The following is a 25,963-nucleotide window of genomic DNA, read 5'->3' on the forward strand; positions in this document are numbered from 1 at the left end:
CCCCACGACACAGGTTCGCGCTTGCGACATTGTTCGAGAATGTTGGACGACATTACACAAACTGCTTCGGATCTCACGCGCCAAAATGCTTATACTTCTGGCATGGTTGAAGCCTGGAGACGCTACGAATAGCGTTATAGCAATAATTGTACACATAGCTCTCTCAAGAAGAAAAGCAGACCCTCGGAGAGTTTAAGAAAAATGCAGACACAAATGAAAGGATTGTCCCAATTCTTTTTGGATTTGCGGAATACCAAAGACTTGGAGGAAGAAAATAAGCGGATCAATCTAGAGATGAACAACATTCAAAACAAATTTCGTTCCCCACAATCATTGAATGGATATCAGAGAAAGAAATACATTTGTAAGCTTATGTATATCTACATGTTAGGGTTTGCGGATGCTAAGGAATTGGGGTTGGGAGAAGCATTACGGTTGGCTGAGTCGACACATTTTTCAGAGAAGCAAGTGGGATACTTGGGGGTTTCGGTGCTCGTTAATCGAGAGGCCAGCCAGCTGGTGAGGGAGTATATGAATGACTTGTTGGAGATTATGCATGAGCCTCTTGTGAGAGATTTGCAGTCAAATAACGAAGATGCCAATTGTATAGCGATCCAGTTCATTGGCTCGAAGTTCAATGTATTCCATGATGGTGACTTTTTGAGTGATCCGGTGGTGAATGAATCGGATGAAATGGCCAAGGAATGGTTAGAATTGATCGATATAGTGTATTCGTTAAGTTGCTCACCTATCCAAAGTCTGCTCATCAAGAAAAAAGCGGCTTTGGGGCTTTTGTCGCTTCTCAAATTATATCCCCAGGTTATACTAAGTAACAATAACTGGATTCCACGGTTGTTGACATTGATCGATGACAAAGACCTAGGCGTTGTTACCTCCTGTATTCCATTAGTCAAATTCTTGATAACCATAAGGCCGCAATTTGTAAAGTCGGTGGTGCCCACTATATCCCAACGATTATATGGATTGGTTATAAGAAATACCTGTCCGGACACGTATTTCTACTATAATTCCCCAGCACCATGGCTAATCATCAAATTGCTTCAAGTGGTTGAGCATTTCTTCCTCCTAACAACAGAAGATCATAATAGTTACCAAATCCCTGTTTTACAAGTTACTGATCTAGATTCCGAAACTTTAAATAATTTGCGACAAGTTGTATCAAGGTCTATTCACAATGCATCGAAACCGATTAAAGGCCTTCCTGATAGAAATTCTCAAAGTGCAATTTTATTCCAGGCAGTATCCCTTGCGGTTTTTCTTGATGCTTCACCTGATGCTATCGCTGGCGCTATTAATGCATCTATACTATTGTTGGACTCTAATGAAACCAATACAAGATATTTAGCATTGGACGCTCTAATTAAATTATCGGCAAGAGCAAGCCCCGATAATAATAACCATTCAATATCCCAAAGATTTGATCACCATTTGTTAAAACTATTCGACCTCTTAACTGACAAGGACATTTCTGTTAGAAGAAAATCGCTTGATTTATTATATACTGTTTGTAACCCACAAACTTACGAAACAGTTATCAACAAGTTGCTCCACTATTTCCCTTATTCTGACTTTAGTTTAAGATCAGAAATTGCAATCAAAATCGCAGTTTTAGCTGAGAGATTTGCGACTGATTCTACGTGGTATGTTACCACTATGTTGAAATTATTATCTATAGGTGGTGGAAATTCTCAAGGCACAAGCTACATTAGCAATGAGGTCTGGGAAAGAATAGTTCAAATTATTGTTAATAATGAAAGCCTTCAACTGAAGTCGTGTAAGCTTATTATCGAACTATTAGAAGATCCGCTAGTAGCGAATGGACATACCAAATCACAACCCGTTATAAATACAGTTCTGGAAAACCTCATTAAGGTAGCAGCTTTCATATTAGGTGAATTTGGACAAGTAGCGGGAGAGGATGAAGAAACCGATCATGAACCAAATGGGTCCCCCGAGAAATACTCACCCTCCATCCAGTATCAATTATTATATGAGGCATACTTCCGTGTTTCCTTGGTTGTTAGAGCAATGCTACTTACTACCTTTTTCAAATTCTTTGTCAAATTCTCTAAGGAAGACTTTGTGGCAGATATCGTGGATCTTTTTGAAGCAGAGACTCAATCTATAGACATTGAGGTTCAAACAAGAGCTTACGAATATCTTAAATTGGCAACTAATGCAGATAATCGAAATCTAGCACTTGCGGCGGTTAGACCATTACCCATATTTGAAAGAAAGACTAGTGCTTTGATGTCGAGGATTGGTAGCGTTCAAAAGATTGCCAGTAATAGGAACAGATCAACGTCATTTGTTAATGCTCTGAAAATTAACAATGTAAATAATGGTACCGTTGCGAGTAATAGATTATCTTTGGCAAACAGTAGCTCAGAGCATCTTGCATCCAAACAGCTTTATAATCACTATCCATCTACCTCATCTGTTGCTTTACCTTCAACTAGGGAAGAGGATGACGATCTTTCTAAAGAAGAAAGTAAGGAAGAAATAAATCCATTCGGAGATGACGATAAAAATACTCCAGCTGTCTTATCTCCTAACTGGTATGGCGGGTATCACCGTATGTGTCATTATGATGCTGGTATCTTTTATGAAAATCAGTTCGTTAAAATTATATACCGAATCATCAAAGATCGCCACCAGTTGGCACTACAATTTACTATTATCAATAACTGTGCTAAGACAACTGGAGTAGATATCACCAATTTAAGAGTACTAAATATCGAAAGTTTGACAAAATCTGAAGACCCCAACTACGTCGTGAATCTAAAACAGTTACCAAAACTGACCGTTTCTGATAAAACGACAATGGAAATTGATATCAAGATCCGAAATGTGGTTGAAAATAATGAAAGTCCTATTTTATCCTTAACATTTATGTGTGGGGGCTCATTCAACCAATTGAATTTGAAGTTCCCAGTTATACTATTGAAAACTGTGTCGTCTACAGCTATGACAGATCTTGATGACTTTAAGAAAAGATGGTTGCAAATTGGTGAACTATTAGGTGTTGAACAAGGCGAGTCAACGACAAGAATCTTCACATCACACAGATATAATTCATCCAATGTTGTGAGATTATTGTCCAGATTGGGATTTGCAGTCGTCTATAATACAAGTGATAACAGTGACCAAGGCATATTGGTAATGGGGGCCGGTATCTTACATACCCAGAAGTCAAAATATGGTGTGTTAACTACGATCAAAAGTATCGATGCCATTGGCAGAGAATTCGAAGTTGTAGTAAGGTGTACCGGGGGTGGTATCCCCGAAATCATAACTTCATCCATGAAAGAAATCATGGAGGGCAAATTTTAGTGCATAGTAGTCTCTCTTCCTAAGTACACAGCATATATACATATAAAATCACAAGATTCTACTTCGTATTCCTTTTCCCCCTTCGACCTTATATTCTTAGCATTTTCTACGTTTGACTACGTTTGCAGATATGTTCCCATGCTCAGGGCTTTACTTTTTACAATTTAATGCGCATTTGCCAGAAAAAGGAATTATTTGCAATCATAGTAAGAAACCCCCTTCGATTAATAGTTTGTTATATCACTTATCTTCTACGGCACTAAATGTCAAGAAATATTTTTTGAAATTGTTCTTTTAACAACCTACATAAATAGGCTTTTGAAAAACCCTAACTTCGTACCTATCATTCAAAATTTCCTAATTCGGTAGTCTTGCTGCTATCAATGTTCGTATGCGGAAATTTTTAAATGCCTGAAATCAAGAAGCCGACTTTTATTTTTGTTTACTGTCTCCACTGAAAGTAAATATTCACAGGCATTCGATTAAGCTTCAAAAGGCTAGATGTGTCACTATTAAATCATTTTCTGTCTGTTATCCTAGTCACTAGCACGCTTACGACTAGACCGAAATACATGGATACAACAATTTTGGAGTCAATTTCAGTCTCTAGATCTGCCCGGGATCTGTGGACAGAACCATGCTTCCAAATGACAAGTGAATGCAATGGTGAGACGATTTTTCGTAGTTTGAACTGGCATATGTTTACAATTACATTTCCTAATTAGTGCGACTTACCGATTTGGGTATTAATTGGAATTAAATTTATTTCCTATTTAGGATGAAATTAAAGTGCGATCTCCTCTTCATGCGTTTGGTTAGGCTTCTTCACCGAGAAAGAAGATTTTGCAGCTCAGTTAATGTACTAAATCAGTAAATTCCGTAGAGGCTTGAGATGAGAAGGATAAACATCTGAATCATTTGCATTGTGGGGAGATGTCGTAATGAAATCCATATTTAACGTAGGAATTTCTAGTCAAGCGAAAATTTTGTTTAAAATGTTCACTATTCTGTCGTCTAATATAAAATAAATTATTGCATTTGAATACAAATATGAAAGCATCTACATTATCAACGGCTTTGGCGATTATATCCGCTACTAATATGGTCGCTGCTGCACCAGCACCACAAATTTTAACCGTGTGGCAAACTGCAACTCAAGTTATCAACACGGATGGGTCAATTTATGATCAAGAGGCCACACAGGCTACAGTCGCTGCTGTTTCTACCACAGCTGCTGCATCAGTTGCTACGGCAGCTACTGGAACTAGTTCAGGTTCGAGCAGCAGCTCGACAAGCAAGTTTAATTTGGACTCTTTACTCTCGGGTGGAAGTGGGAAGATGAAGCAATGGCTCAGTAAAATGTTTGGATCTTCAAGTGGAGCCTCAAGTACATCTACAAGTGCACCAGCTTCCACATCATCTACTCGTGCTGCTAGTACTTCTACGGGATCTTCAGGTAGCTTTTTAGATGAACTTTTGGGTGGCTTAGGTTCAGGTTCAGGTTCAGGCTCAAGTTCAGGTTCAGGTTCAGGGTCGGACTCAGGTAGTTCTTCCACCTATTCACCATCTACCTTATCAACATCAACCGTTTCATCCTCCGGTTCATCAAGTACCTCTACTTCGGAATCTTCATCTGGCATTTATGATCAAATTTATGACTCACCAAGTCTTGATGAGTCCTTTGCTAAAGACATTTTAGATGCCCATAATACCGATAGAGCAAAACACCTGGCACAACCATTATCCTGGGATACTGACGCCTATAACTACGCACAAAAAGTTGCAAACAATTATGATTGTTCTGGTGTTTTGACCCATACACACGGTCAGTTTGGTGAAAACCTTGCCTGTGGATATAAGGATGGTCCATCCGCTGTTAAGGCCTGGTACGATGAAGGTGAAACTTATGATTACTCAACTGCAAATGAGTACAATCATTTCACTCAAGTAGTCTGGAAAGACACAACTAAAGTCGGTTGCGCTTACAAGGATTGTTCTGCTGAAAACTGGGGTTTATACATCATTTGTTCCTATGACCCTGCTGGAAATGTCATTGGTCAAGAAAAGCAAAATGTTTTATCAAGCTAAACTTAGAAACTCTTACTGATGGATCGAGCAAGAATATCGATCCTTCTTTATAACATTAATTTTTGTTGTTATTTATTAAAATAATTGTCTGACTTCAAAAAGATCGGCACTTTCCTGGTTATTCTTCAATTCTCTATTTCAAATACCATTATTTAAGTTAGTTGTTTGGTTTTACGTTCGCTTGGCTTTTGAGATTTTATACCTACATGTATTGTATTAAATATCACCATATATATAGTAATACATTCATATTTCGAATTATCATTTAATTTTTTTGCGAGTGCATTGAAAAAGTAAATCAGTCAATATTCAATGACTGGTTTGGAAAATTGATGTCAACTTCAACCATTTATTATTTCGAAAATGGGTTACGAAAGGTAAAGCCTTATTACTTCACTTATAAGACGCATGTTAAATCAAGATGGATAGGTAAGACCGTGCATGAAGTGTTCACAACAGAATTGGGTCAAGACTCGGATGTAACTAAGCAGGAAATTACCAATAAGATAATATACATATCGAGTAATCAAGGGATGAAAGGAGGACCAATTGAAATTAAAGGTTGGAATAACCTAGTAGAAAGGAAAATACAATCCCATGATTTAATATACAATATGAAGCATATTCATGAACCAAGTGTTGCGCAAGGCCTTGAATTGGTGAAGAAAACTACTAAATATACCAGTCAGAGTTCAACAGACCTTAGCATAGTATTTGAAAATGATGAAGTACTTGTAGTGGATAAACCTGCAGGGATTCCAACACATCCTAAAGGTAATTATAGATATAATTCGATCACCGAGATCGTGAAGCATGATTTAAATTTAGAGAATATATGGCCATGTCATAGATTGGACAAAGTTACTTCAGGAATTTTGATATTAGGGACAACTCAGGAGGGAGGAAGAAAATACCTGAATATTATTAATAACAATAGGGATAGAATTTCGAAACAATACGTGGCTAGAGTAATGGGCGAATTTCCAAAAGATGAGTTTGCTATGAACTGTCCAATATTTTTAGTGAATACGTCTGGTGGGTACATTATGCCATCAAATTCGAGAAATATACCCACCAATTCGACAACAATTTTTAAACGGTTGCAGTATAATCAAGAACTAAACCAAAGTATCGTATTATGCAAACCTGTAACAGGGAGAATGCATCAAATAAGAATTCATTTAAGAAATGCAGGGCATCCGATAGTTAATGATTACGAGTACAATCCGCAGAATAATTCGACAAAACAGCACATACAACGTTTGAGAAACCAAATCGAATTAGAAATGTATGAAAATATCTATCTTGATTTCCCTTCATTTCAAGAACACAAATCACATAATCTTGTTCATGACGAAACAGAAGTGGATATTGTAAAAGCATCAAAATTTGGAACAGCGGAGATACAAGAAAAAGTTAATAAATTGGTAGTGTTGAGATCCGAGATGGTCAAAGATATGAAAGACCAGTACAATAAAACTTGCGATATTTGCAATCGCCCTTTGTTCGATTCAGATATCAATGTAGATGAAGAAGGTATTTGGTTACACGCTTTTCGGTACGAGTATTCTGATATTGAACCTGATAGTTCGTTTTGTTTCGAAACAGCTTTTCCGTTATGGTGTAATATATAAATGTAAACTATGTACAATATCATAATAATTTTTTAAGATTATTTATAAATGGAAGTTTTGGATAATAGCCTGGAACATTTTTAGCACCTATTGTATTGTACATTTTCACTTCTTTAACGAGAAGTTGACCATTCTTGAAGGCTTTGTTTTGTTCTTTTACAACACCCAAAAGTTGCAGATTATACTTCAGGTCAGGCTTCAATAGTATATTCAATGCCAGATCAAGGTCTTTCATTATCTGTTGTTTATCACTCTCTGTAGCTGGAACAATTGAAAATCTGAAAAAAACACGCCTCTTACTTGATCCAAATCTCTTGATGTTTTCACAAACTTGTGCAACGATTGGAATAATGATCGCTTTATGAACTTTCTATATTTCGCCCTACCGACGGCTGTGTCTAGCGGGCATAATTTTTCTTGAAAAAAAGCAAGCTTTTTATACTTTCCCTTATATTCTGTTAATGATTTGGCAAGCAGAGGATCGTTAAGATTAAAGCCTCCACGATTTGTGAATGTATATGCTATATTAGACTTTCTGGCCAACGATACATGGTGCAGTTCCGGAAAGAATTTCAATGTAAAGAACTTGCTTGATAATAAAGTAGGCAACTTTTTTAGTATTTGCTTTCTATGGACATGTTTGTATACTGCTTGATCAACACCTTTAATGTCAGTAGGATTTTCGGGCAAAATATTTCGTATATAGCTTGGATAGTATTCTTTACTATAACGACGCCTCCCAAATTCTTTATAGTTCCTAAAGTCTGCTTGGTATGTTTCAGTTTTGTCCACTATATACTGATTTGGTAGAATTGGCACTGTTCTTTGAGACATCGGCGCCTTGATATTTACAAGATTTATTGGCGTTGACGATTTCAATAAAAAATTTTGAACTACCGTATCATGCTTTAATCTGAATGTTTCGATTGAACATCCCCTTATCTTCATATTTCTATCGACAATAACATGAACACTATAAACTAGTAATTGTATATAAAAAAAGATTATCAGTACTGCAATGCGCACTTTTAAAAGTCAATGATATTAATTATGTATTGTGATTAAGATGAATTATATAGGATCAGGTAATCTGGGCTGCCATAATGACACAACCGAGTCTGCAGTGGCAAATGTTAATAATTTTTGATTAAATGCAACAATTTTTGGAATGCCTTGGTTTGTAGGTAAAATTTGAAATGGACGTAAAGTTTTCGGATTGTCGAGATCAGAAACTGAATGAGTATTACCATCGGTATGCTTTAAATTAGTAAGGTCGAACGCCAGGACATTCATATTAGGCGATCCTATAAGTACAAACTTGCCACATGGCGAGAACGAAGCTGACCCAGAGTAAGGATACTTAAATGTCATCCAGTCTCCAATGTACTCTTCATGAGAGATATCAGGTCCGACTTGTAGAGTAGTCAACAACTGACCCAGGAATGCATCAAGCACATAATGTTCGTAAGAGTCCGTCGATATTAACAAAAGCTTTCCATTATTGGAAAACTCTAGTTTATTCCACGTTTGTCCTGCAAGTACTTTTATTTCTATCTCTAAAAATGGCTTCTTATCGAAATTGGTCATATCATAGAACGCAATACTTCCCACATTCGCTCCTGTTGATGGATGAGGGCATTTACCCACACAAAATACAACCCCCCTGGGATCAAATGCTACAGCTGTGGGCTGTCCTACATCCAAGTTTCCAACGGGCGATGTCGATCGCAAGTCCCATAACTTCACTGTACGATCCAAACTTGCACTCAAAAAAAGATCCAGCACTGGATGCACCTCGATCGAAGTAACCTGATCCTTATGCCCCTTGAAATACCGCAAGTACAGGTTATTTGACAACGAGAGATATCTAATGGCATTATCGATACTTTTGTCTGCAGCCGGGGTCGATGCATATAAACAGTTCAATTCTAAATGCGTAAACCTTGCTAAGTGTGCCCCATACTTCTGAGATTGTATATCATTATGATGTACACCCTTATGAACATCATATAGTTGAATTGACTTATCTATTCCTGCTGAAATTAAGTATTGGCCCGAATCATCAAAGTCTAATGAAGTTATGCTCGCTCCTTTATGATAATTAAATGTCTTGACTGGCTCAAATGATTTTATAACTTTGTCAGTAATAGTTAAGCTAGAAGACGATTTGTGTCCATTGCTCAAACTTGTCATTCTAATATATAATCAATCCATTAGCGCTAATGAAACAGTTATATCATGAAGACAATTGAAATATTCTGTTAATATAAATAAAGACACGAAATGACACAAAACCGCCTCATAGCTTTATTGCGCCGGCGGAGCTTATTGAATGAAATTGTATAATAGATAGGGTTATAATTGTATATTGATTGTGTGAATTTAACTCAATTGGTACAGATTAGGACGAGATAATGACAGAACATAAGGCACCATTTAAAGTTAAAGCAATATTTGAGTATAAATCGGATTACGAGGACGATTTATCATTTCCTGTGGGGCAGTTGATCACTGTGACAGAAGTCGAAGATGAAGAATGGTACTCTGGTACATACGACGGGAAGAGCGGTATGTTCCCTAAGAACTTTGTTGAGGTTGATAATAGCGATTTAGGAGATACAAAGCCTGAAAGTGGAAGTACTGGAGGATCTGGGCCATTGGAGGCGAAGGGAGCTAATGCAAAGGAGCAACCCCTGGATGATTCAGCGGCTGTACAAGATGAAGGAGTAGCATCTTCTGGAAACACAATGAAATCTCCAGATACCAAGAAGGAGAGTATCCAGCAGGAAGCATCCACTAAGAGTCCGCCTAAGCCATCTATGCCTGGCGTTTTTCCTAACCAAAAGATCAACGATCCATACAGCATCAAGAAACAGTTTTTGGCATCGGGAAAGTCGTCGTATGTTCCACCTGTCAAACCAAGAGACGATTACAATATCATTGGACACGCCCGCCACGATGTTGTTAATGAAGATGAAATTGTTAAGGGAACCACCGCCAGCAAGGGCGAAGATGAGGCACCCGAAGAAGAAGAGCCAAAAGTCAGCTTGAAGGAGCGTATAGCGCTATTACAAAAACGCCAGCAAGAAGAAGCCGAGAGAGAAGCTGCCGCGGTGAAGAAGAAGGAAGAAAGAAAGCAAAAGGCAGCTGAAGAAAAAGAAAGAATGAAACAGAAAAAAGAAGCTGAAGCACTGGCCCCAATTCATATCCCAGAAACCCAAGAGCAACATGAGACGATTCCGAAAGATCGCAGAAGGTCAATTGATAGTGTAGCAACTGGAGATCGAAGGAAATCAGTCGATAGCATACCGGGGAAACGTAAATCTATTGACAGCATGGCCACAGGAGGATCTTATGCAGAAAGACATCATGATACGGAGTATATCCCTGATGTTGAAGATCGAGATATCACTGCTCCTATTCATGAATCTAACATGGGTGATGACTCCGAGGAAGGCTTAAGAACTGAAGTTCCAAGGGAGGAAGATGCCGACGAAGAGGATGAAGCAGAGGAAGAATCTGATGACGAGGAATTGCGCAGAAAAAGACTTGTTGAGCGTATGGCTAAAATATCCGGGGGTAGAAATATGTTCGGAATGATGGGTATGGCAGCTCCTTTCGGGCAACCTGCGGCGGCGCCATCCAAAAAGACCAAAGAGCCGGCTCATGATGGTAAGACAGGGTCCCATGAGATGCCAAGATCAAATGCTGAAAATGATCATCCACTTCCCCAAGCTATACCTATTATGCCGTTTGCAAACCCAGAGTCTTTACCTAAAAGCTTAAATAAAGAATCTGCAGTTGATAGACCTAAGTCTGTTGGATCTTATGATGAAGAATTTGATGATGCGACTGATAAACCGCATCCTGTTTCGAAGCCAAGTATTCCTGACTCATCGTCAATGTTAGAGGAAGATGATTTTACCGAATCTGATAGTAGATTTCCAGAAAGTGGGCAAGCGCAAATACATCCAGAAACAGTCAATGCACTTCCGCCTCTTGTACCTGCACCAAATGTCTCTGGATTAGATAACGGAACTGATGATACATTTGAGACTGACAGAAAGAATTTCCTGCCGGAAGAGGATATCAAATTGTCGAAATCAACTTTAGAGGCGGAACCAACTGGCTATGAAGCGGATGAGGACTTATCTGACAAACCTAAGGTACAATCAGATGAAATTGCTTCTGTGAGAAGAAGTCATACTGGTAAGTTGGATGATGCTACATCTAATCCAAAAAGCGCCCCACCACCTCCAATTCCAACGTCCACTCCATTGGAAAGAGCAGACCCAGTTCCAACAATGCCATCATCACGCCCTAGTCAAACGTTTGAGGAACCTCCTCAGGTTCCATCTTCACATCCTTCCGAGAGTTCAATCCCGCCTCCATCTGGGCATCCATCTGGAAGACCAGCACCACCTCCTATACCTACTACTGGTGTGGAAAGATCTACCGCACCACCAGTACCATCATCACCCCAAAGATCGGCGCCACCTCCAATTCCTTCATCACCTCAAAGAACAGCACCACCGCCAATTCCTTCATCACCCCAAAGAGCTCCACCACCGCCAATTCCATCTACTGGAGGCATTCCACTTCCAGGAAGTAAAGATATATCGTCCGGTGGTCATTCAATACCTGAAGATGATGAAGACAATGAAGTCTCACCAGCGGATGAGCAGTTTAATGTTGATGACTACAACTATGATGATGAGGAAAATGAGTTTTCCTTCAACCAGAAAAACCCTGTTAGATCATCTACAATGCCAGATATTCCTCCTCCTATCCCAAATACTCATCCTAGCTTCAACCCTCCACCAATACCATCAGTCGATACCTCGCGTGGTCCGCATCGCGCAAGTACAGATATAGGAGATGCGTATGTTGTGTCCCCGGCACCACTAACTAAGACTCCGACGAGTTCATCATTTGGACCCTCTCATCAACGTCATTCAAGTGACTTATCTAATACAGGTGGTCTAAACAGATCAAGATCAGCTAAATCGCATCAAGAGCAAACTCAAGCAGAAGCAGCTTGTAGTGAATTGGAATATGAGATTGGTAACATCAATGGTAATTCGAATTGGTGGTTGAAGGGAAACTTGCCGGAATCATTAGAGTCTAAGATTGGAAGCGAGTTGATCTACGAAATTGACTCTAACTCGATTACTAAAAGAGGGAATAGGGTAATTAATTACCGTGATTATTATATTTTATTTAATGATCTTTCGCAACTAGTTTTTGAGCTAGAATATGAAAGCGAGGACCCTAGATCTACTATAAAATTGATTAACCATTTCACTAAGCCAATACCAATTATCAGAAAAGATTTATTAGATAAGTCGTACGGTGAGTTCGGGAATAAGATAACTTCGATTACAAGCTCATTGGTTGGAACTAGATTAAATGAAAGTATTGTCAGAAAGGTGTTTTCTTCTCTCATAAAACATGATGCTAACGTTTTATCACCAATTGGGAATAAGACATATGGTGTAACTATTTACAGGAATAATAGTAATCACAATATCGCTAGAATTGAAGAAATTAGACCAGGTGATATATTATGTATCAAGCAAGGTAAGTTCAGTGTTCATAAAGGATTGACAGGCAACAAATCAATCACAGTTGGAGAGGGAGAAGTATTTTCTGCGATAGTTACTGACTATGACCCTAAGAAGGATAAATTCAAGGTCATAGAACTGGACAATGCTGGTCACATCAAGAAAGAAACTTATAAAATGAGCGAGATGAAGAGTGGCAGAGTTAGGGTATTCAGAGTGGTTGGAAGAAATTACATTGAATGGTAATACATAGGCACTACATAGTTAGATAAGAAATTGAAAAATATACGTTGATGACATATATTCAAATGTATTTTAAAACTTTATGTTTAAATGATATATTTATGACTAACACACTTAGGATTCTTAGACCAAAGAAAGGAAACAATTCTAAAGATTTCACAATCAAATAAATGATTAACATACTGACCTTAGAGAAGACAGACTAATTAAATTCTTCAAACAAACTGGTAGGCGCTCGCCGATCATAAAAATACTTCAAAATCAGAGGTTATGATGAAAAAACTTTACTGAATACACTGATTAAAAATGATGTTGAAACAACTGGAAATTGAAATCAACCAATAATACACTGAATTGAGACACTTCTGATAAATTCACAACATAGGAAAACATAGGGGCACAAACTGGAACACAAATAGGGATTAAAAACTGGATCATACACTGGGATCACAAACAGGGATTAAAAACTGGATCATACACAAGATCTAAAACATGCAAGAAAGGCGTGAGCCACGCTTGCATCACTTCCTTACCCAAAACAAATAGGGACCTTTCTCATACTTAACACATTTCGATGTTCAATCGACATTCTAAAATTTACTGGGGCTATTCACACACGGAATCTCTTTGCCACACTCTAAAACACTTACTTAAACACTACTTCGGAAACACTACTTTGGCCTTCACTAATCCCGTAACACATTTACTGGAAAACAAAACCTTGCGCTTTTAACTCATAAATCGACACAAATACGGACTTATCACAAAATACGGATTAATAAAAATAATCGTAACTAATAAGAAGTAGAACTCTGTATCAATTAAAATCATCACACAACTGCGAATACCCTTTAGAATCCCTTAGTTTCTTGTCTTCCTTTGGTCTAAAAACACTAGATGTTAGTCATAAACATACCTGTTAAATGTATGCTTTAAAAGCTAAAAAATGTTGACTAATGACCATTCTTCTGAGAATAACTATTGCTGTAGGCGATAAGAGGTTAGCGTAACCAAGGGTGCAACGCAGTCTTTATATAGAAATTCTAAAAAATTACACAAAATTATTGTGTATGACCTTTTATGACATTTGCATTTTAATCAAACAATTATCAAACACTATTGCAATTATTGAACATACAAATGTGAACACACGCATATGAACACATAATATAAATTCCATAGAAAGATATTTCTAGGATATTGTAGAAATAAGTATTATTTATGGATCATAGCGTAAATAATGCGATAATTTTATGTATCTAGTACGCAAGGGAAAGATTACATTGACATCACAAGGCTCTGGCGGGTTGTAGGCGCTGTTACTGTAAGTGCGACTGAAGAATAGTGTCTATCAGGAGGATATCCGCATGTCATATGCTAATGCAAAATTTGGTGTATTGTTGCATTGTTCTGTAGATTCAATTAGTAGTGTATGACCATATTTCACCATAGCAAGCAAGCCTTCGACCAACTAACCTGAACACTTACAATATTTATACGTGTACAAAGGATTAATAGAAACAGATAACTCAGATAGCACATTGGAACCAAGTTGAAAATGAGTAATCACACACCTATTCAACAAATGAACCTGGACTTTGTCATATCGGTATTGTCTGAGGTGGAAAATGCAAAAACGGGGGCTACGAAGGCACAATCCAAGGCCAATATTGAAAAATTGGTCAATGGGTTGAGTGCTAATGGCTTCTACACCCAGGTTAGACCTAGTGGTGACAGTCAATCGAATTTATTAGTATTCGTGAAATTGGCATCTTATAAGTACGCAGAAGAGATAGAGAAGGATTTGATCAAGAATTACGAATATGGAGTCACCGCTAAAAACGACTCTCCAGCTGAAAAATTGAGAATTATTGCGAATGTGTTGACTTCTCCATCATCAGTAGGTGGTGTTGGTATCACCGTGGGAAAAGGTGACTGGAGCTTTGTCCAGAGTATTACTCCTATTACTGATTCATTGAAACAATCTACTTTTGTTGAAGACTTTCAAGCCCACGTCACTAATGGCGATGTCAGCACTAATACTATAAAGGAGAAATTTGGAGTTCAGATTGCATTATACTTCGAATTTTTGAAATTCTACACTTTGTGGTTAGGATATTTGTCTGTTTTTGGACTTGTATCTTATTTTAAATCCAAGAAGTCTTTCCTGTTAACATATACCTTTATCAATTTGATCTGGGGTTGTCTATTTATTACTTTCTGGAATAGAAGACAACAATACTTGGTTAATTTTTGGGGAGTACAAAACTCTCATTATATTGAAGAGCACATTTCAGCCTTGGCGAAGCTTAACGAAAAGTTTGAGGAAAAATCAACATATGAAAAAAAGGGTAATACTTCAGGAATCAGATTTGTTAAGCAACTTGCTTTTATCCCAATTGCGTTGTTATTTGTAGGCATTTTGATTGGCTATCAATTAGGCTGTTTTGCTCTCGAAATATTTTTATCCGAGATATATGATGGACCAGGTAAAGCATTTTTGACCTTGTTGCCTACTATTTTAATTTCTGTTTTTGTTCCTATCTTAACTATTGGTTATGGAATAGTCACGGACCACGTATTGGCGTGGGAAAATCACGATAATGAATACAGCCGTGATAATTCTATCATAGTTAAGCAATTTGTTTTGAATTTTTTGACTAGTTATGGTCCATTGATCATTACTTCTTTTATTTACTTGCCATTTGCTCACTTGGTTCAACCACATATTGGCGATATTCAATATTCGATATCCAAAAATTTGAATCACGACAGATTTTACCACAAGTATTTAACAAATTTGAAGAGATCTGAAGATTTCAAAATAAATCAACAAAGATTAAATGTTCAATTCTTTTACTTTATTGTGACGAATCAAGTTATTCAAATTGTATTGAAATATGTTTTACCAGTCGTATTACAGAAAGGTATCAAGTTTTTTAAAACTAAAATCCAAGGTAAACCAGATTACAAGGTGGATGATAGAGAAATTGAAAAATCCTGGTTAGATATTGTACGTAATGCTACTCAATTACCTGAATACAACGTCAATGATGACTTTAGAGGCTTGACATTGCAATACGGTTATTTGATTATTTTTGGACCAGTTTGGTCATTAGCTCCGATTATTAGCATTATTTTCAACATAATTACTTTCAAATTGGATATGTTCAAATTGTCAAACGGAAAGTATTTTAAGCCACCAATTCCTCACAGAGTTGATTCCATTCATCCTTGGGATCACGCTTTATTTGCTTTGACTTGGATAGGATCTATAATCTCTCCAGTTATTACAGCCTTTTATCACCATGGTACTCAACCTCCTAAGACATTAGGACAATTTGCGTTAGACAAAGCAAGTGTCAATATTTCTGGTACAACTTTAATATTCTTGGTGTTCCTTAGTGAACATTTGTTCTTTGTTTTCTGGGTTGTATTATTTAAGATTTCCAAATTGTTCAAGAGTGAAGTTGAAAGAAAGAACGACTTCGGTGCAAATGACCTTAAGATTAGACATGATTACTATTCAAGTAAGGTTGAACAAACTGCAGTTGCAGGTAATGATGGTGAATGGTCTAACTTTGGTCCTGAACGTGCTTTAAAAGAAGCAGTTGCTATTCCAATCGCTAATGTCAGGGTTGATAAGACTGAAGACCTTAGTGAAAAGCCTGCCGGTACCAGTTCTAGTAAAAATGCGACCACTTCTGGAAATGTTGAAACTCTTCGTGGCTCCTCGAATAATTATCTGACTTCCTACCAAAAGCAAAACAATGATCTGTTCGTGTCTGGTTCAAGAGTTGTTGGAGACAACAGGTCTAATCCTACTACTTCGGGTATTGATAGTGGCATTGTTCCGGGTGCCGCTAGTGCAGGCGCTGTTGCTGCTAGTGCTGGTGCGGCAAATGGAGGTACTGGTTCCCGTTCCATCGGATCTTCAGTCGGTGCTTCTGATGATGCTAAACAGCAGTTAATTGAGGAAAAAAGGAGATTATTGGAAGAAAAGGAAAGAATTTTGAGAGAAAAAGGTGCTCATTCAAAAAACCTCACTGGTGATGAAAAGAAGGTTTTAGAAGCAGTGAAGGATAAATCCGATTCCATTGTAGAGTTGAAGGACTCGAAAGGAAATACAACCTATTCAACGATGGATAGCAATCAACACTTTAATCCTTCAGAACTTGAAAATGAGAAGACCAATTTGGAAACCTCAAAAGGTACTACTGCAGGGGTGAACAATGCTTCTCAAGTTGGCAGTGTTGAAGCCGGTCAGTCTCAAATCGGTGGGGTCAAGGGTGATCAATCTGACAACTTGGAATCTAATGGTGCTAGTGGTACTAACGGTGCGAAAATCGGATCCGCTGACGCAGACACTAGTGAAGCGGACATCAGTCAAGCTGATACTACTCAAGCTGATACCACTTTCGAATCATCCACCACCAATTCGAACAGCTTTTTAAAGAATGCTCAAAAGACTGCGAAAGATATTACTCAGAAGGTAGATGAAAATGTTTCCAATGGTAACGTCACTAGAAAGAAAACATCTCTTAAAAAGTTATTAAGAAAAAAGAAATAGATAGATAATGGCATTCGATAATCGACGACTTGTTTTGATGTCTGATTTACTTGCTCGAAATTTATTCATTATATAATTGCTTGCTTGCCTTTTTCTTCTACCTTATTATGTTATTTATATGTCCTATAAGTATTATACGAATTTTTATATATGCTAAATGCAATAAGTTTTGTAAATGTTAATTAGCTCTACTTAGCTGGCCTAGCACCGAATATGGAACTGCCAACTCTTACGCTTGAGCTACCTTGCTTGATTGCTTCCTTAAAATCATTACTCATACCCATACTAAGCTCTAAATTAAGATTGTATTTATCATCTAATTTTTGTTTCAAAGTCAAAAGCCTTTTGAAATCTTCATTTTCGTCGTTAGATATGGATTCAGAGAAGGATCCTATGGTCATAAGACCTTGAATCTTTAAAAGGGTGCATTGTTTTGGATCTAAAAGAAATTCAATGGTTTCGTGCAATTCATCAAGATTCTCTAAAGAGTATCCTGACTTTTGGTCTTCGCCTGAGGTGTTTACCTGGAGGTAAATGTTAATGCTTTTACCCTCAGCATTCTTTCTACATGATTCCAATTTCTTGCACTTCTTTAGCGAATCAATGGCCTCCACAGCATATAAATTTTCAACTCCCTTACTTAAATCTTTACATTTACCGGTCTGTAAACCACCAATAAAATGCCATTTGATGTCCTTAGGTAATTCCTGAGATTTTGCTATCAACTCCTGAACGTAATTTTCTCCAAAATGACGTACCCCATGATTATATAACGCCATGATGTCACTAGATGGCTTCAATTTGGAAACAGCAACTAAACGTACTGGTGTTTTAGAGTGTTCAGCTGAGAGACTATTGACTTGCTCTGAAATTTTATCATAAGCACTGCAGATTTCTTCTTGTCTAACTTCGGTTGGTTGAGGGAATGTAGACATATTTACTCTTACTGTTTTGGCTATAGACGTAGATGGCACTCTTAATCCTATGGATCTTAACATATACAGTAGTTTGGTTATGGAAGGACCTCTATAGATAGAGTCTACATTCACTCGGTCGTGCAATCAGTTATGAATCAACGTCGGTTAGAACACGAAAATTTCTATGATCCAAAGCATTATACCTTTATTGTAATAGTTGGTCTAATGATGACAAAAGTCATTCACTTTACTCAATATAGCCTCTAAATACGGGTATGATAGGCCAAGTATCAAGGATTTCACAGTTGGTGCATCAAATAATTTTTTGCAATCATTATTTGGATCGATGGAACCATAAATCTAGAATAAGATTTGTTAGATTTGAAGTTACCAACAGTGATTATACATCATAAATAATGAAACGTAAGAAAGAAATGATATCAAGAATGGCCAATTCCGAATCTTTTAGATAGATATAAGGTTGTTTTATTTGGCCAACATTTACGAAGAAATGTTTTTCGTGTTTGAACCGATGAGTGGACATTCTTGATCTAAAGAGAGATTTTGGAACTTGACGTGGGATATATAGCCAGTAAACGGGAAATTGTAACCTAGAATGACCGATTTCGTGTACCAAGGTCCTGACTTTGAAGATAAAGTCAAGAAGCAAGTTGAATTTTATTTCTCTGATAGTAACTTGCAAACAGATAAATTTTTATGGCGTATTTATGAGGCTAACGATGGATGGGTTGAGTTGAAGACTATTTTAACCTTTGGTCGTATGAGACAGTATCGTCCAGAGGAGAAGGTTATTGCTGCTTTGAAAACCTCTGACAAATTAGTGCTTTCTCCAAAAGAGGATATGGTTAGAAGAAAAGATCCATTGAAAGAGTTCAATGAATTGAAGAACACCAGAAAGAGAAATTCCGTACACATTGAAGGATTTCCAAGTGAAATTACCCAAGAGAATTTAGAAGAATTTTTTAACACGAAAATAGTTCCTAACTTACCAAAGGAAAAAGTTATTTGTTCAATCCGTAGAATCAAGACTAGATCTACCAAAGAGTTTTTTGGTGTGGTTGATATTGAATTTAAGACACAAGAAGACGCTGATTACTTCTTGAAAGAAGTTGAAGTAAGCTACCCTCAAGGAATTGTTGCTAAAGATTCTGCTGATGTTGGTGAGAAGTCTGTTTTGAGAAAGATGTCTCTTTTAACATTCCAAGAAATGAGAGAAAGCAGTAAGAGATTCGGTGTCAATGAAGTCACAAAGAGACGTAACAGTTTTAATGATTCCAGAGGCAACAAGAAGTTTGGCAAAGGTTTCAAGGGCAAGAAAAACAATAGACGTCCATCCAAGGGACAAGAAGATTCCAAAGAAGGAGATTCAGATGATAATTCCGCAAATATTTCCAAAGTAGTCGAAGAACCTGCTAATGATTCTGAAAACGCTGAACCAGCTCCATCTAAGTCTACAAATGATGAAGAAAAGAAAACTGAAGTTACAGAAGACAAGAAAAAAACTGAAAATTAAGAGCATATTATTACAAGATCATCATGCTCCTTGAAATATTACAATTGTATTGAAATTTTCCTTGTATAGTCCACTCCTAATTATATTTTAGATGTTTTATTCATGTATTTATTATAGAGATTAACTTACTGTGTGTAAGGTTGAACGACAAAGTTTTGTATGTACGCGCAGTATAAAAAAATACTAAACGCGTCCGTAATATCAAGCATATTTTAAAGATATCTTGAATTCAGAATTATCAACATTTGTAAGGGTATGACTGTTGATATAGGAGTTAGAAAAGAGCTAACAGGTGCTTTTGGTCCCACTGAGGACTTAAAAGATGATGTAATTGAGAAATTATCTACCTTAATGCAAATCTTCAATTTGAGTTCAGAAGACTTGTTTGTTCATTGGGAATCATTCAACGTAACAAAAGTTCAAGATGATTTAGATCTCACACTTCCCAATCTTGATTTATTCCAGGAACATTTGCAAACAACTTTAGCGAATGCTTCAAGCAAAGCGACACCATCTTTAAGAAAGGCTAAAGATTTGCAATCGAGTGCTATGAGAAGGAAGCCGATAATAAGGTCCAGTGCTGATATCAATAGCTCAAGTCCAGCAAATGGGGTTCCTAGTACTCCTAGCTTGAAGAAAAGAAAAGTCACGGAAGAAACACCAGCATTCAAAACACCACAACTTAGAATGGAGTCCTCTCCAATGAATTATGCTACTGCAAACAATACCTTCCAATCTCCAATCCCTGAAATCAATGATAATTTGCAGAGTTCACCTACTCCATTATTTAGTAAGCTGTCAAAAAACGAAGAATCAAACACAGTCATAGAAACATTGAATCCAGATATCGAAGAATTACCTGGATATGTGCAACTTAATGAAGATCCTTCGACTGCCATAAAGCCATTTAAATTAGCATCCAATTTCGATGCATCGAAATTCAAGTACCGTACTATGTCTATGAAGTTATTAGAAAGTGCAGATGTCTTGGATGATCAAATTGACTCTATGACCCAATTGTTTCAAGAAAATCAAGAGAGTTCGGATATACAGTTCGGTAATCCGTGTTTATGTTCACAATTTGACATTCTTTGTTGTGGTAGAATTGTCCCAGACTCTCCATTGTATGATAAATCAGGAAATCAAGCATTGAATGCCACTACCTTATACTTGGAGACGTCTAGATTAACAGGAATAGGACAAAGAATACCATTGAATTTGAATCAATTAGTAGAATATACTTTTTTTCCAGGTCAGATAGTATGCTTGAAGGGAAGAAATCCTACAGGTCAATCTTTTATCGTTCAGGATATTCTTCCACTACCCGAGTTAGGAGCTCCTCTTTCGAATAGGCAAGAACTTGAAGAATACAAAGAAATGACAGATGATTCAGGTATAAAATTGTTTGTTGCATCTGGTCCATACTCTAATCAGCATTCATTGAATTATCAAAGGTTGGATTCACTAGTGGATAGAATAAATACCAAGATCAAACCCCATTTGGTTATTTTGTTTGGGCCTTTCATTGACATAACTAATGTTTCAGTTAGTAAAGGTGATATTGAACTTCCTGACGAAAAGCAACAGCCTAAGGATTTGGATGAAGTTTTCAAAAAGTGTATAGCACCAATAATAAGAAAAATTAACCCTAGAATACAAGTGGTAATGATTCCTTCATTAAAGGACTCTTCAATTAAACATTGTTCATACCCGCAAGACTCTTTTGACAAGAAGAAATTTGGTTTGCCTAAAAATGTCAAAATATTTCCAAACCCTTCAAGTTTTTCCATCAACGAAGTTTTAGTAGGTTGTTCAAATCTAGATATATTTAAAGATTTAAAAGATGTTTTTAAGAGCAATGCTGATGGAAGTAGCAAGTTCTTTAATAACAGATTTGAGAGAATTGCTAACCATGTATTTGAACAAAGAAGATACTACCCTATATTTCCAGGTTCAGTTAAAAGAAACATTTCGAAAGACAATAATGAGGCATCAAATTCGTTGCATGAGGGCCTCATGGGTGAAGAATATACTGATACGGGAATTGGAGGTTCATCATTGGAGGTACCTTACATGGGATTGACTGAATTAGGCGATTCCTTACCAGATATACTCGTCATTCCTTCAGAATTAAAGTTCTTTGTTAAAGTAATAAAGGGTGTTATAGTCATCAATCCAGGTTCTTTCATTAGGGGTAATAGAGATCCAGCAAAAGAGGATGGTAGTTATGCTATTCTTAATATCAAATCCCCTGATACCTCAGAAAATTCCGACAAAAATGTCGAGAAAGTAGAATCCTCAGAAGATCTTTACTATCATAATGTACACTTAAGAACGAGGGTTGATATTTATAAGGCTTAAGTATTAATAAATTTAGTTTCTATACCTAAGAGTGAAATTTGTAAATTATTGCGAACTTTATTTGAAGAAAAACAGAGAGCGTACATAAACTAGTCTGTAATAGAAAAACTACAACGTCGACCAATTTCTAGTTTTATCAAATGTTCCATGATAAGCAGAGCTTCTTCTACATGTATAACTAGTCACTGGTTATCAAATGTTACTGTTTCACTAAAAAGAGTACGATTTTTATGTTTTTCAGGAATAAGAAGAGCTCCTCTTAAACTACGTGATTATCAAGTTGAAGCCATAGACTCAGTACACAATGCAATATCAAGGGGTATAAACCGTTCTGCAGTAGTATTAGCAACTGGTGGTGGTAAAACAGTTGTTTTTTCTCATCTAATTCCTCAAATAAAGCCATCATCACCAGATAGAGGTAACAAAACTTTGGTTCTTGCTCACAAGGAAGAATTGGTTAGACAAGCAGCTGACTCAATTTCAGAGATGAATCCCGATTTGAAAGTTGATATTGATATGAGACGACTTAAACCATCTTCTAATGCAGATGTTATTGTAGCTTCTGTTCCCACTTTAATTAGAATGAGCAGGCTATCCAAATACGACCCAAAGGAGTTTAAAACAATTATACTCGACGAATGCCACCATGCTCCAGCAAATTCTTGGTCAAAGATATTACGATACTTCGATGCAGATTCAGCGCAACTGCAGATTTATGTTATAGGATTTACGGCTACTATGGAAAGAAGCGATGGAAAATCTTTGGCAGAAATCTTCGACGAAATAGTCTTTGAAAGAAATTTATTAGAAATGGTACAGAACAAAGAATTAGCGGATGTAAAATTTTCGTCTATTGACGTAGATGTGGATTTAGCTAAGGTAGCTACAAAGAAGAATGATTATGAAATAAACAGTTTGTCGCAAGCTATGAATGATTCAGAAGTGAACCTCTTGGTCGCTTTATCTTATTCACAGCTACGGAAAGAATTTAAATTTAAATCGACCTTAATATTTTGTGTTGATATTAGTCATTGTAAAACACTTTGTGGGGTACTCCAACGAGAGGGAATAAATGCTCAGTATGTAACAGGAGAAACTGCTAAGCATGAAAGACAAGCAATAATTGAGGACTTCAAGAATGGCTTAATTGAAGTCTTATGTAACGTTCAAGTTTTTACAGAAGGAACTGACATGCCAAATATTGACTCTCTATTTTTGGCAAGACCAACTAAATCAAGGCCATTGTTGGTCCAGATGATTGGTAGAGGCTTGAGGTTACATAAATCTAAAACACATTGTCATGTAGTAGATATAGCTGGAACTCGTGGTACTGGAATTCAGTCTGTTCCAACGTTGTTTTCTCTACCCCCAGATTATATTATTCATGGTAAGTCATATGAAGAATTAGTCAAGGAAAAGGAGGAATATGATGAGGAGATGGAAAAGATAAGAAAGGAGGAAATATTAGAAAGAGAAAGAAATTGCCGTCTTGAAGAACTTGCTACACATAATAAAATGAACGAGTTGAAGATGAAAAGTGAAGAGGTGAATTTAAAATTCAAGACCTTTGATGGCTTTATGGCATTGGAAGCTCACGACTCTAAAGAGTATCAAATGAATAAAAACATTGATTCTAAATTTAGATCCAATCGTCTTAGTTGGATCAAATTAGCCTTTGATATGTGGGGCCATCAACTTGGTAATGATGACTTTTATTTAGTTAAAAAGTGCTACCTGCTGAACGATGACAATGGGGTATATTTTCGGTTAACTTTAAATAAATTTGCCTCTCATCAGCAACGAGTGGCCAGTCAGTACAAATGCGGAAAGACATCTCTTATATCAGAGATTATGGTGGATCTGAATTTACAATCCGTATTAGCTAAAGCTGAAACTTTTAGTTCTCAATTCGAAAAGAAATTCTTCAAGAATTTCAGTAATTCAACAGCTGTATCTGATAGGCAACATACTTTTCTTTATACGAAATTATCCAAACGAGCGAGACTGAGTTATGATTTTACACCAGATTTACAACAGAAATTAGCACAGGGTTTGAAAGGCTTTACAAAAGAAAGAGCATCAAATTTAATATTTGCACATAAATATTCTCTGCTGGCACTTTGGGTGAAATGGGAGCTCCAAAAGTTGTTAGGGCCCGATAAAAAATCACAAACTTCCCTCAAAAAAATTGTAAATAGTGGCAGATCTCATCATATATTAAATCCAGAGGGCTCTACCAACCCTCCAGATTATACATAAATATAGATAAACGCAGATGTATGGCTCATATATAGTATTACATATTTTAAATCGTTCTTTTAGAACAGTAGACAATATCAACATATTAAATAATCATGTGACTTAGTCTTAACTATTAATATGAGAGTATGCATTTTTAGTAATCAGCATAGGTTATAATCACTAGCAATGAAGATCACTATCAGTGGGTTGTTAAACTTGTTGTTTTGCTTTACTGTAATAGGGGGTGTTTTAGCTGATCAGCATTTTGTCACCAATGATGAAGCAGAGAATATAATTAAAGCGAGTGATTCACGTCATACTAATAACTGGGCAGTATTAGTCTCAACTTCTCGATTCTGGTTCAATTATAGACATATGGCCAACGTGCTAAGTTTGTATAGAACTGTCAAGAGGCTTGGTATCCCAGATTCCCAAATTATTTTAATGTTATCTGATGATATTGCATGTAACCCACGTAATGCATTTCCAGGAACGGTTTTTAATAACCAAGATCAGGGTTTTGATTTATACGGTAATCTGATAGAAGTTGATTACAGAGGGTACGAGGTAACAGTAGAAAACTTCGTGCGGTTGTTGACTGATAGGTGGGATGAAAACCACCCAAGATCTAAACGTTTGCTTACGGATGAAAACTCAAATATATTTATTTATTTAACGGGCCACGGCGGTAACGAATTCTTAAAATTCCAAGATGCAGAAGAAATTGGATCGTATGACATAGCAGATGCATTTGAACAAATGTATGAAAAAAAGAGATACAATGAAATATTTTTTATGATTGATACATGTCAAGCAAACTCGATGTATGAAAGATTCTATTCGCCTAATATTTTGGCTGTTGGTTCGTCAAAGGTTGACGAGTCATCTTATTCGCACCATTCTGATCTTGATATTGGAGTTGCAGTCATCGATAGATTCACATATTATACGTTAGATTTCCTCGAAAAAATAGACAAAAACTCTACGGCTACTATGGATAAATTATTTGATGAATACACATTTGAAAATATTCACTCAAGTCCAGGCATAAGAACAGATTTATTCAAGAGGGATGTCAAAGACGTACTTCTAACTGACTTTTTTGGAAATGTTCAAAATGTAGTAGTCGATGAGGTTGAAGATGGAATCTTATACACGGCAAACTATGACGAAGATGGTAATTTGGTTTCTAGACAGAATAAGAGCCAGACCACTAAACTTCACCAAGTAAAGAAGGCTGATTTCAATTACGATGAGGAATCTATAACTCTTGTCAAGAATTCCAAGGGCAGAATACAAGTATTCGGCCTACTCACATCAGTTGTGTTAGTAGGCTTATGGTTCGTCGCAAAATAGAGCTGTATGTAATTTTTTCTTAATAACTATACATTTTATATTGAATTATTCGATAAATAGATTATATTGATTATTTCATAGAACAAAGACTTGAGTTCTGA

At 36.7% G+C, this 25,963-nt stretch overlaps 12 protein-coding genes across 12 annotated transcripts; 9 read left to right on the forward strand and 3 right to left on the reverse strand.

Annotated features, from left to right (window-relative positions):
• Positions 1-201: 201 nt before the first annotated feature.
• AC631_00557 (uncharacterized protein) lies at positions 202-3,354 on the forward strand (the record flags this gene model as incomplete). Its single annotated transcript, XM_015609387.1, has 1 exon — positions 202-3,354. One exon carries the CDS (start codon positions 202-204, stop codon positions 3,352-3,354), a length of 3,153 nt encoding a protein of 1,050 aa, XP_015469847.1.
• Positions 3,355-4,404: 1,050 nt separating this feature from the next.
• PRY1 (Pry1p) lies at positions 4,405-5,442 on the forward strand (the record flags this gene model as incomplete). The annotated part of the gene is made up of 1 exon (XM_015609388.1): positions 4,405-5,442. One exon carries the CDS (start codon positions 4,405-4,407, stop codon positions 5,440-5,442), a length of 1,038 nt encoding a protein of 345 aa, XP_015469848.1.
• Positions 5,443-5,774: 332 nt separating this feature from the next.
• AC631_00559 (uncharacterized protein) lies at positions 5,775-7,076 on the forward strand (the record flags this gene model as incomplete). Its single annotated transcript, XM_015609389.1, has 1 exon — positions 5,775-7,076. The coding sequence occupies one exon, from the start codon at positions 5,775-5,777 to the stop codon at positions 7,074-7,076; it is 1,302 nt and encodes a 433-aa protein (XP_015469849.1).
• Positions 7,077-7,310: 234 nt separating this feature from the next.
• AC631_00560 (uncharacterized protein) lies at positions 7,311-8,024 on the reverse strand (the record flags this gene model as incomplete). Its single annotated transcript, XM_015609390.1, has 1 exon — positions 7,311-8,024. The coding sequence occupies one exon, from the start codon at positions 8,022-8,024 to the stop codon at positions 7,311-7,313; it is 714 nt and encodes a 237-aa protein (XP_015469850.1).
• A 123-nt stretch (positions 8,025-8,147) lies between these two features.
• SWD2 (WD-repeat containing protein) lies at positions 8,148-9,269 on the reverse strand (the record flags this gene model as incomplete). The annotated part of the gene is made up of 1 exon (XM_015609391.1): positions 8,148-9,269. The coding sequence occupies one exon, from the start codon at positions 9,267-9,269 to the stop codon at positions 8,148-8,150; it is 1,122 nt and encodes a 373-aa protein (XP_015469851.1).
• Positions 9,270-9,490: 221 nt separating this feature from the next.
• On the forward strand, positions 9,491-12,886 carry BBC1 (Bbc1p; the record flags this gene model as incomplete). The annotated part of the gene is made up of 1 exon (XM_015609392.1): positions 9,491-12,886. The coding sequence occupies one exon, from the start codon at positions 9,491-9,493 to the stop codon at positions 12,884-12,886; it is 3,396 nt and encodes a 1,131-aa protein (XP_015469852.1).
• A 1,555-nt stretch (positions 12,887-14,441) lies between these two features.
• On the forward strand, positions 14,442-17,453 carry IST2 (Ist2p; the record flags this gene model as incomplete). The annotated part of the gene is made up of 1 exon (XM_015609393.1): positions 14,442-17,453. One exon carries the CDS (start codon positions 14,442-14,444, stop codon positions 17,451-17,453), a length of 3,012 nt encoding a protein of 1,003 aa, XP_015469853.1.
• A 188-nt stretch (positions 17,454-17,641) lies between these two features.
• On the reverse strand, positions 17,642-18,388 carry AC631_00564 (uncharacterized protein; the record flags this gene model as incomplete). Its single annotated transcript, XM_015609394.1, has 1 exon — positions 17,642-18,388. One exon carries the CDS (start codon positions 18,386-18,388, stop codon positions 17,642-17,644), a length of 747 nt encoding a protein of 248 aa, XP_015469854.1.
• Positions 18,389-18,986: 598 nt separating this feature from the next.
• Positions 18,987-19,904, forward strand: LHP1 (Lhp1p; the record flags this gene model as incomplete). The annotated part of the gene is made up of 1 exon (XM_015609395.1): positions 18,987-19,904. The coding sequence occupies one exon, from the start codon at positions 18,987-18,989 to the stop codon at positions 19,902-19,904; it is 918 nt and encodes a 305-aa protein (XP_015469855.1).
• Positions 19,905-20,159: 255 nt separating this feature from the next.
• AC631_00566 (DNA-directed DNA polymerase alpha subunit) lies at positions 20,160-22,265 on the forward strand (the record flags this gene model as incomplete). The annotated part of the gene is made up of 1 exon (XM_015609396.1): positions 20,160-22,265. One exon carries the CDS (start codon positions 20,160-20,162, stop codon positions 22,263-22,265), a length of 2,106 nt encoding a protein of 701 aa, XP_015469856.1.
• A 147-nt stretch (positions 22,266-22,412) lies between these two features.
• Positions 22,413-24,524, forward strand: AC631_00567 (DEAD/DEAH box helicase; the record flags this gene model as incomplete). Its single annotated transcript, XM_015609397.1, has 1 exon — positions 22,413-24,524. One exon carries the CDS (start codon positions 22,413-22,415, stop codon positions 24,522-24,524), a length of 2,112 nt encoding a protein of 703 aa, XP_015469857.1.
• Positions 24,525-24,692: 168 nt separating this feature from the next.
• GPI8 (GPI-anchor transamidase) lies at positions 24,693-25,862 on the forward strand (the record flags this gene model as incomplete). The annotated part of the gene is made up of 1 exon (XM_015609398.1): positions 24,693-25,862. One exon carries the CDS (start codon positions 24,693-24,695, stop codon positions 25,860-25,862), a length of 1,170 nt encoding a protein of 389 aa, XP_015469858.1.
• Between the last annotated feature and the right edge of the window lie 101 nt (positions 25,863-25,963).

The sequence above is a fragment of the Debaryomyces fabryi genome (assembly GCF_001447935.2).
Source record: "Debaryomyces fabryi strain CBS 789 chromosome Unknown contig00006, whole genome shotgun sequence".
In the NCBI taxonomy this organism is placed as follows: Eukaryota; Fungi; Ascomycota; class Pichiomycetes; order Serinales; family Debaryomycetaceae; genus Debaryomyces; species Debaryomyces fabryi.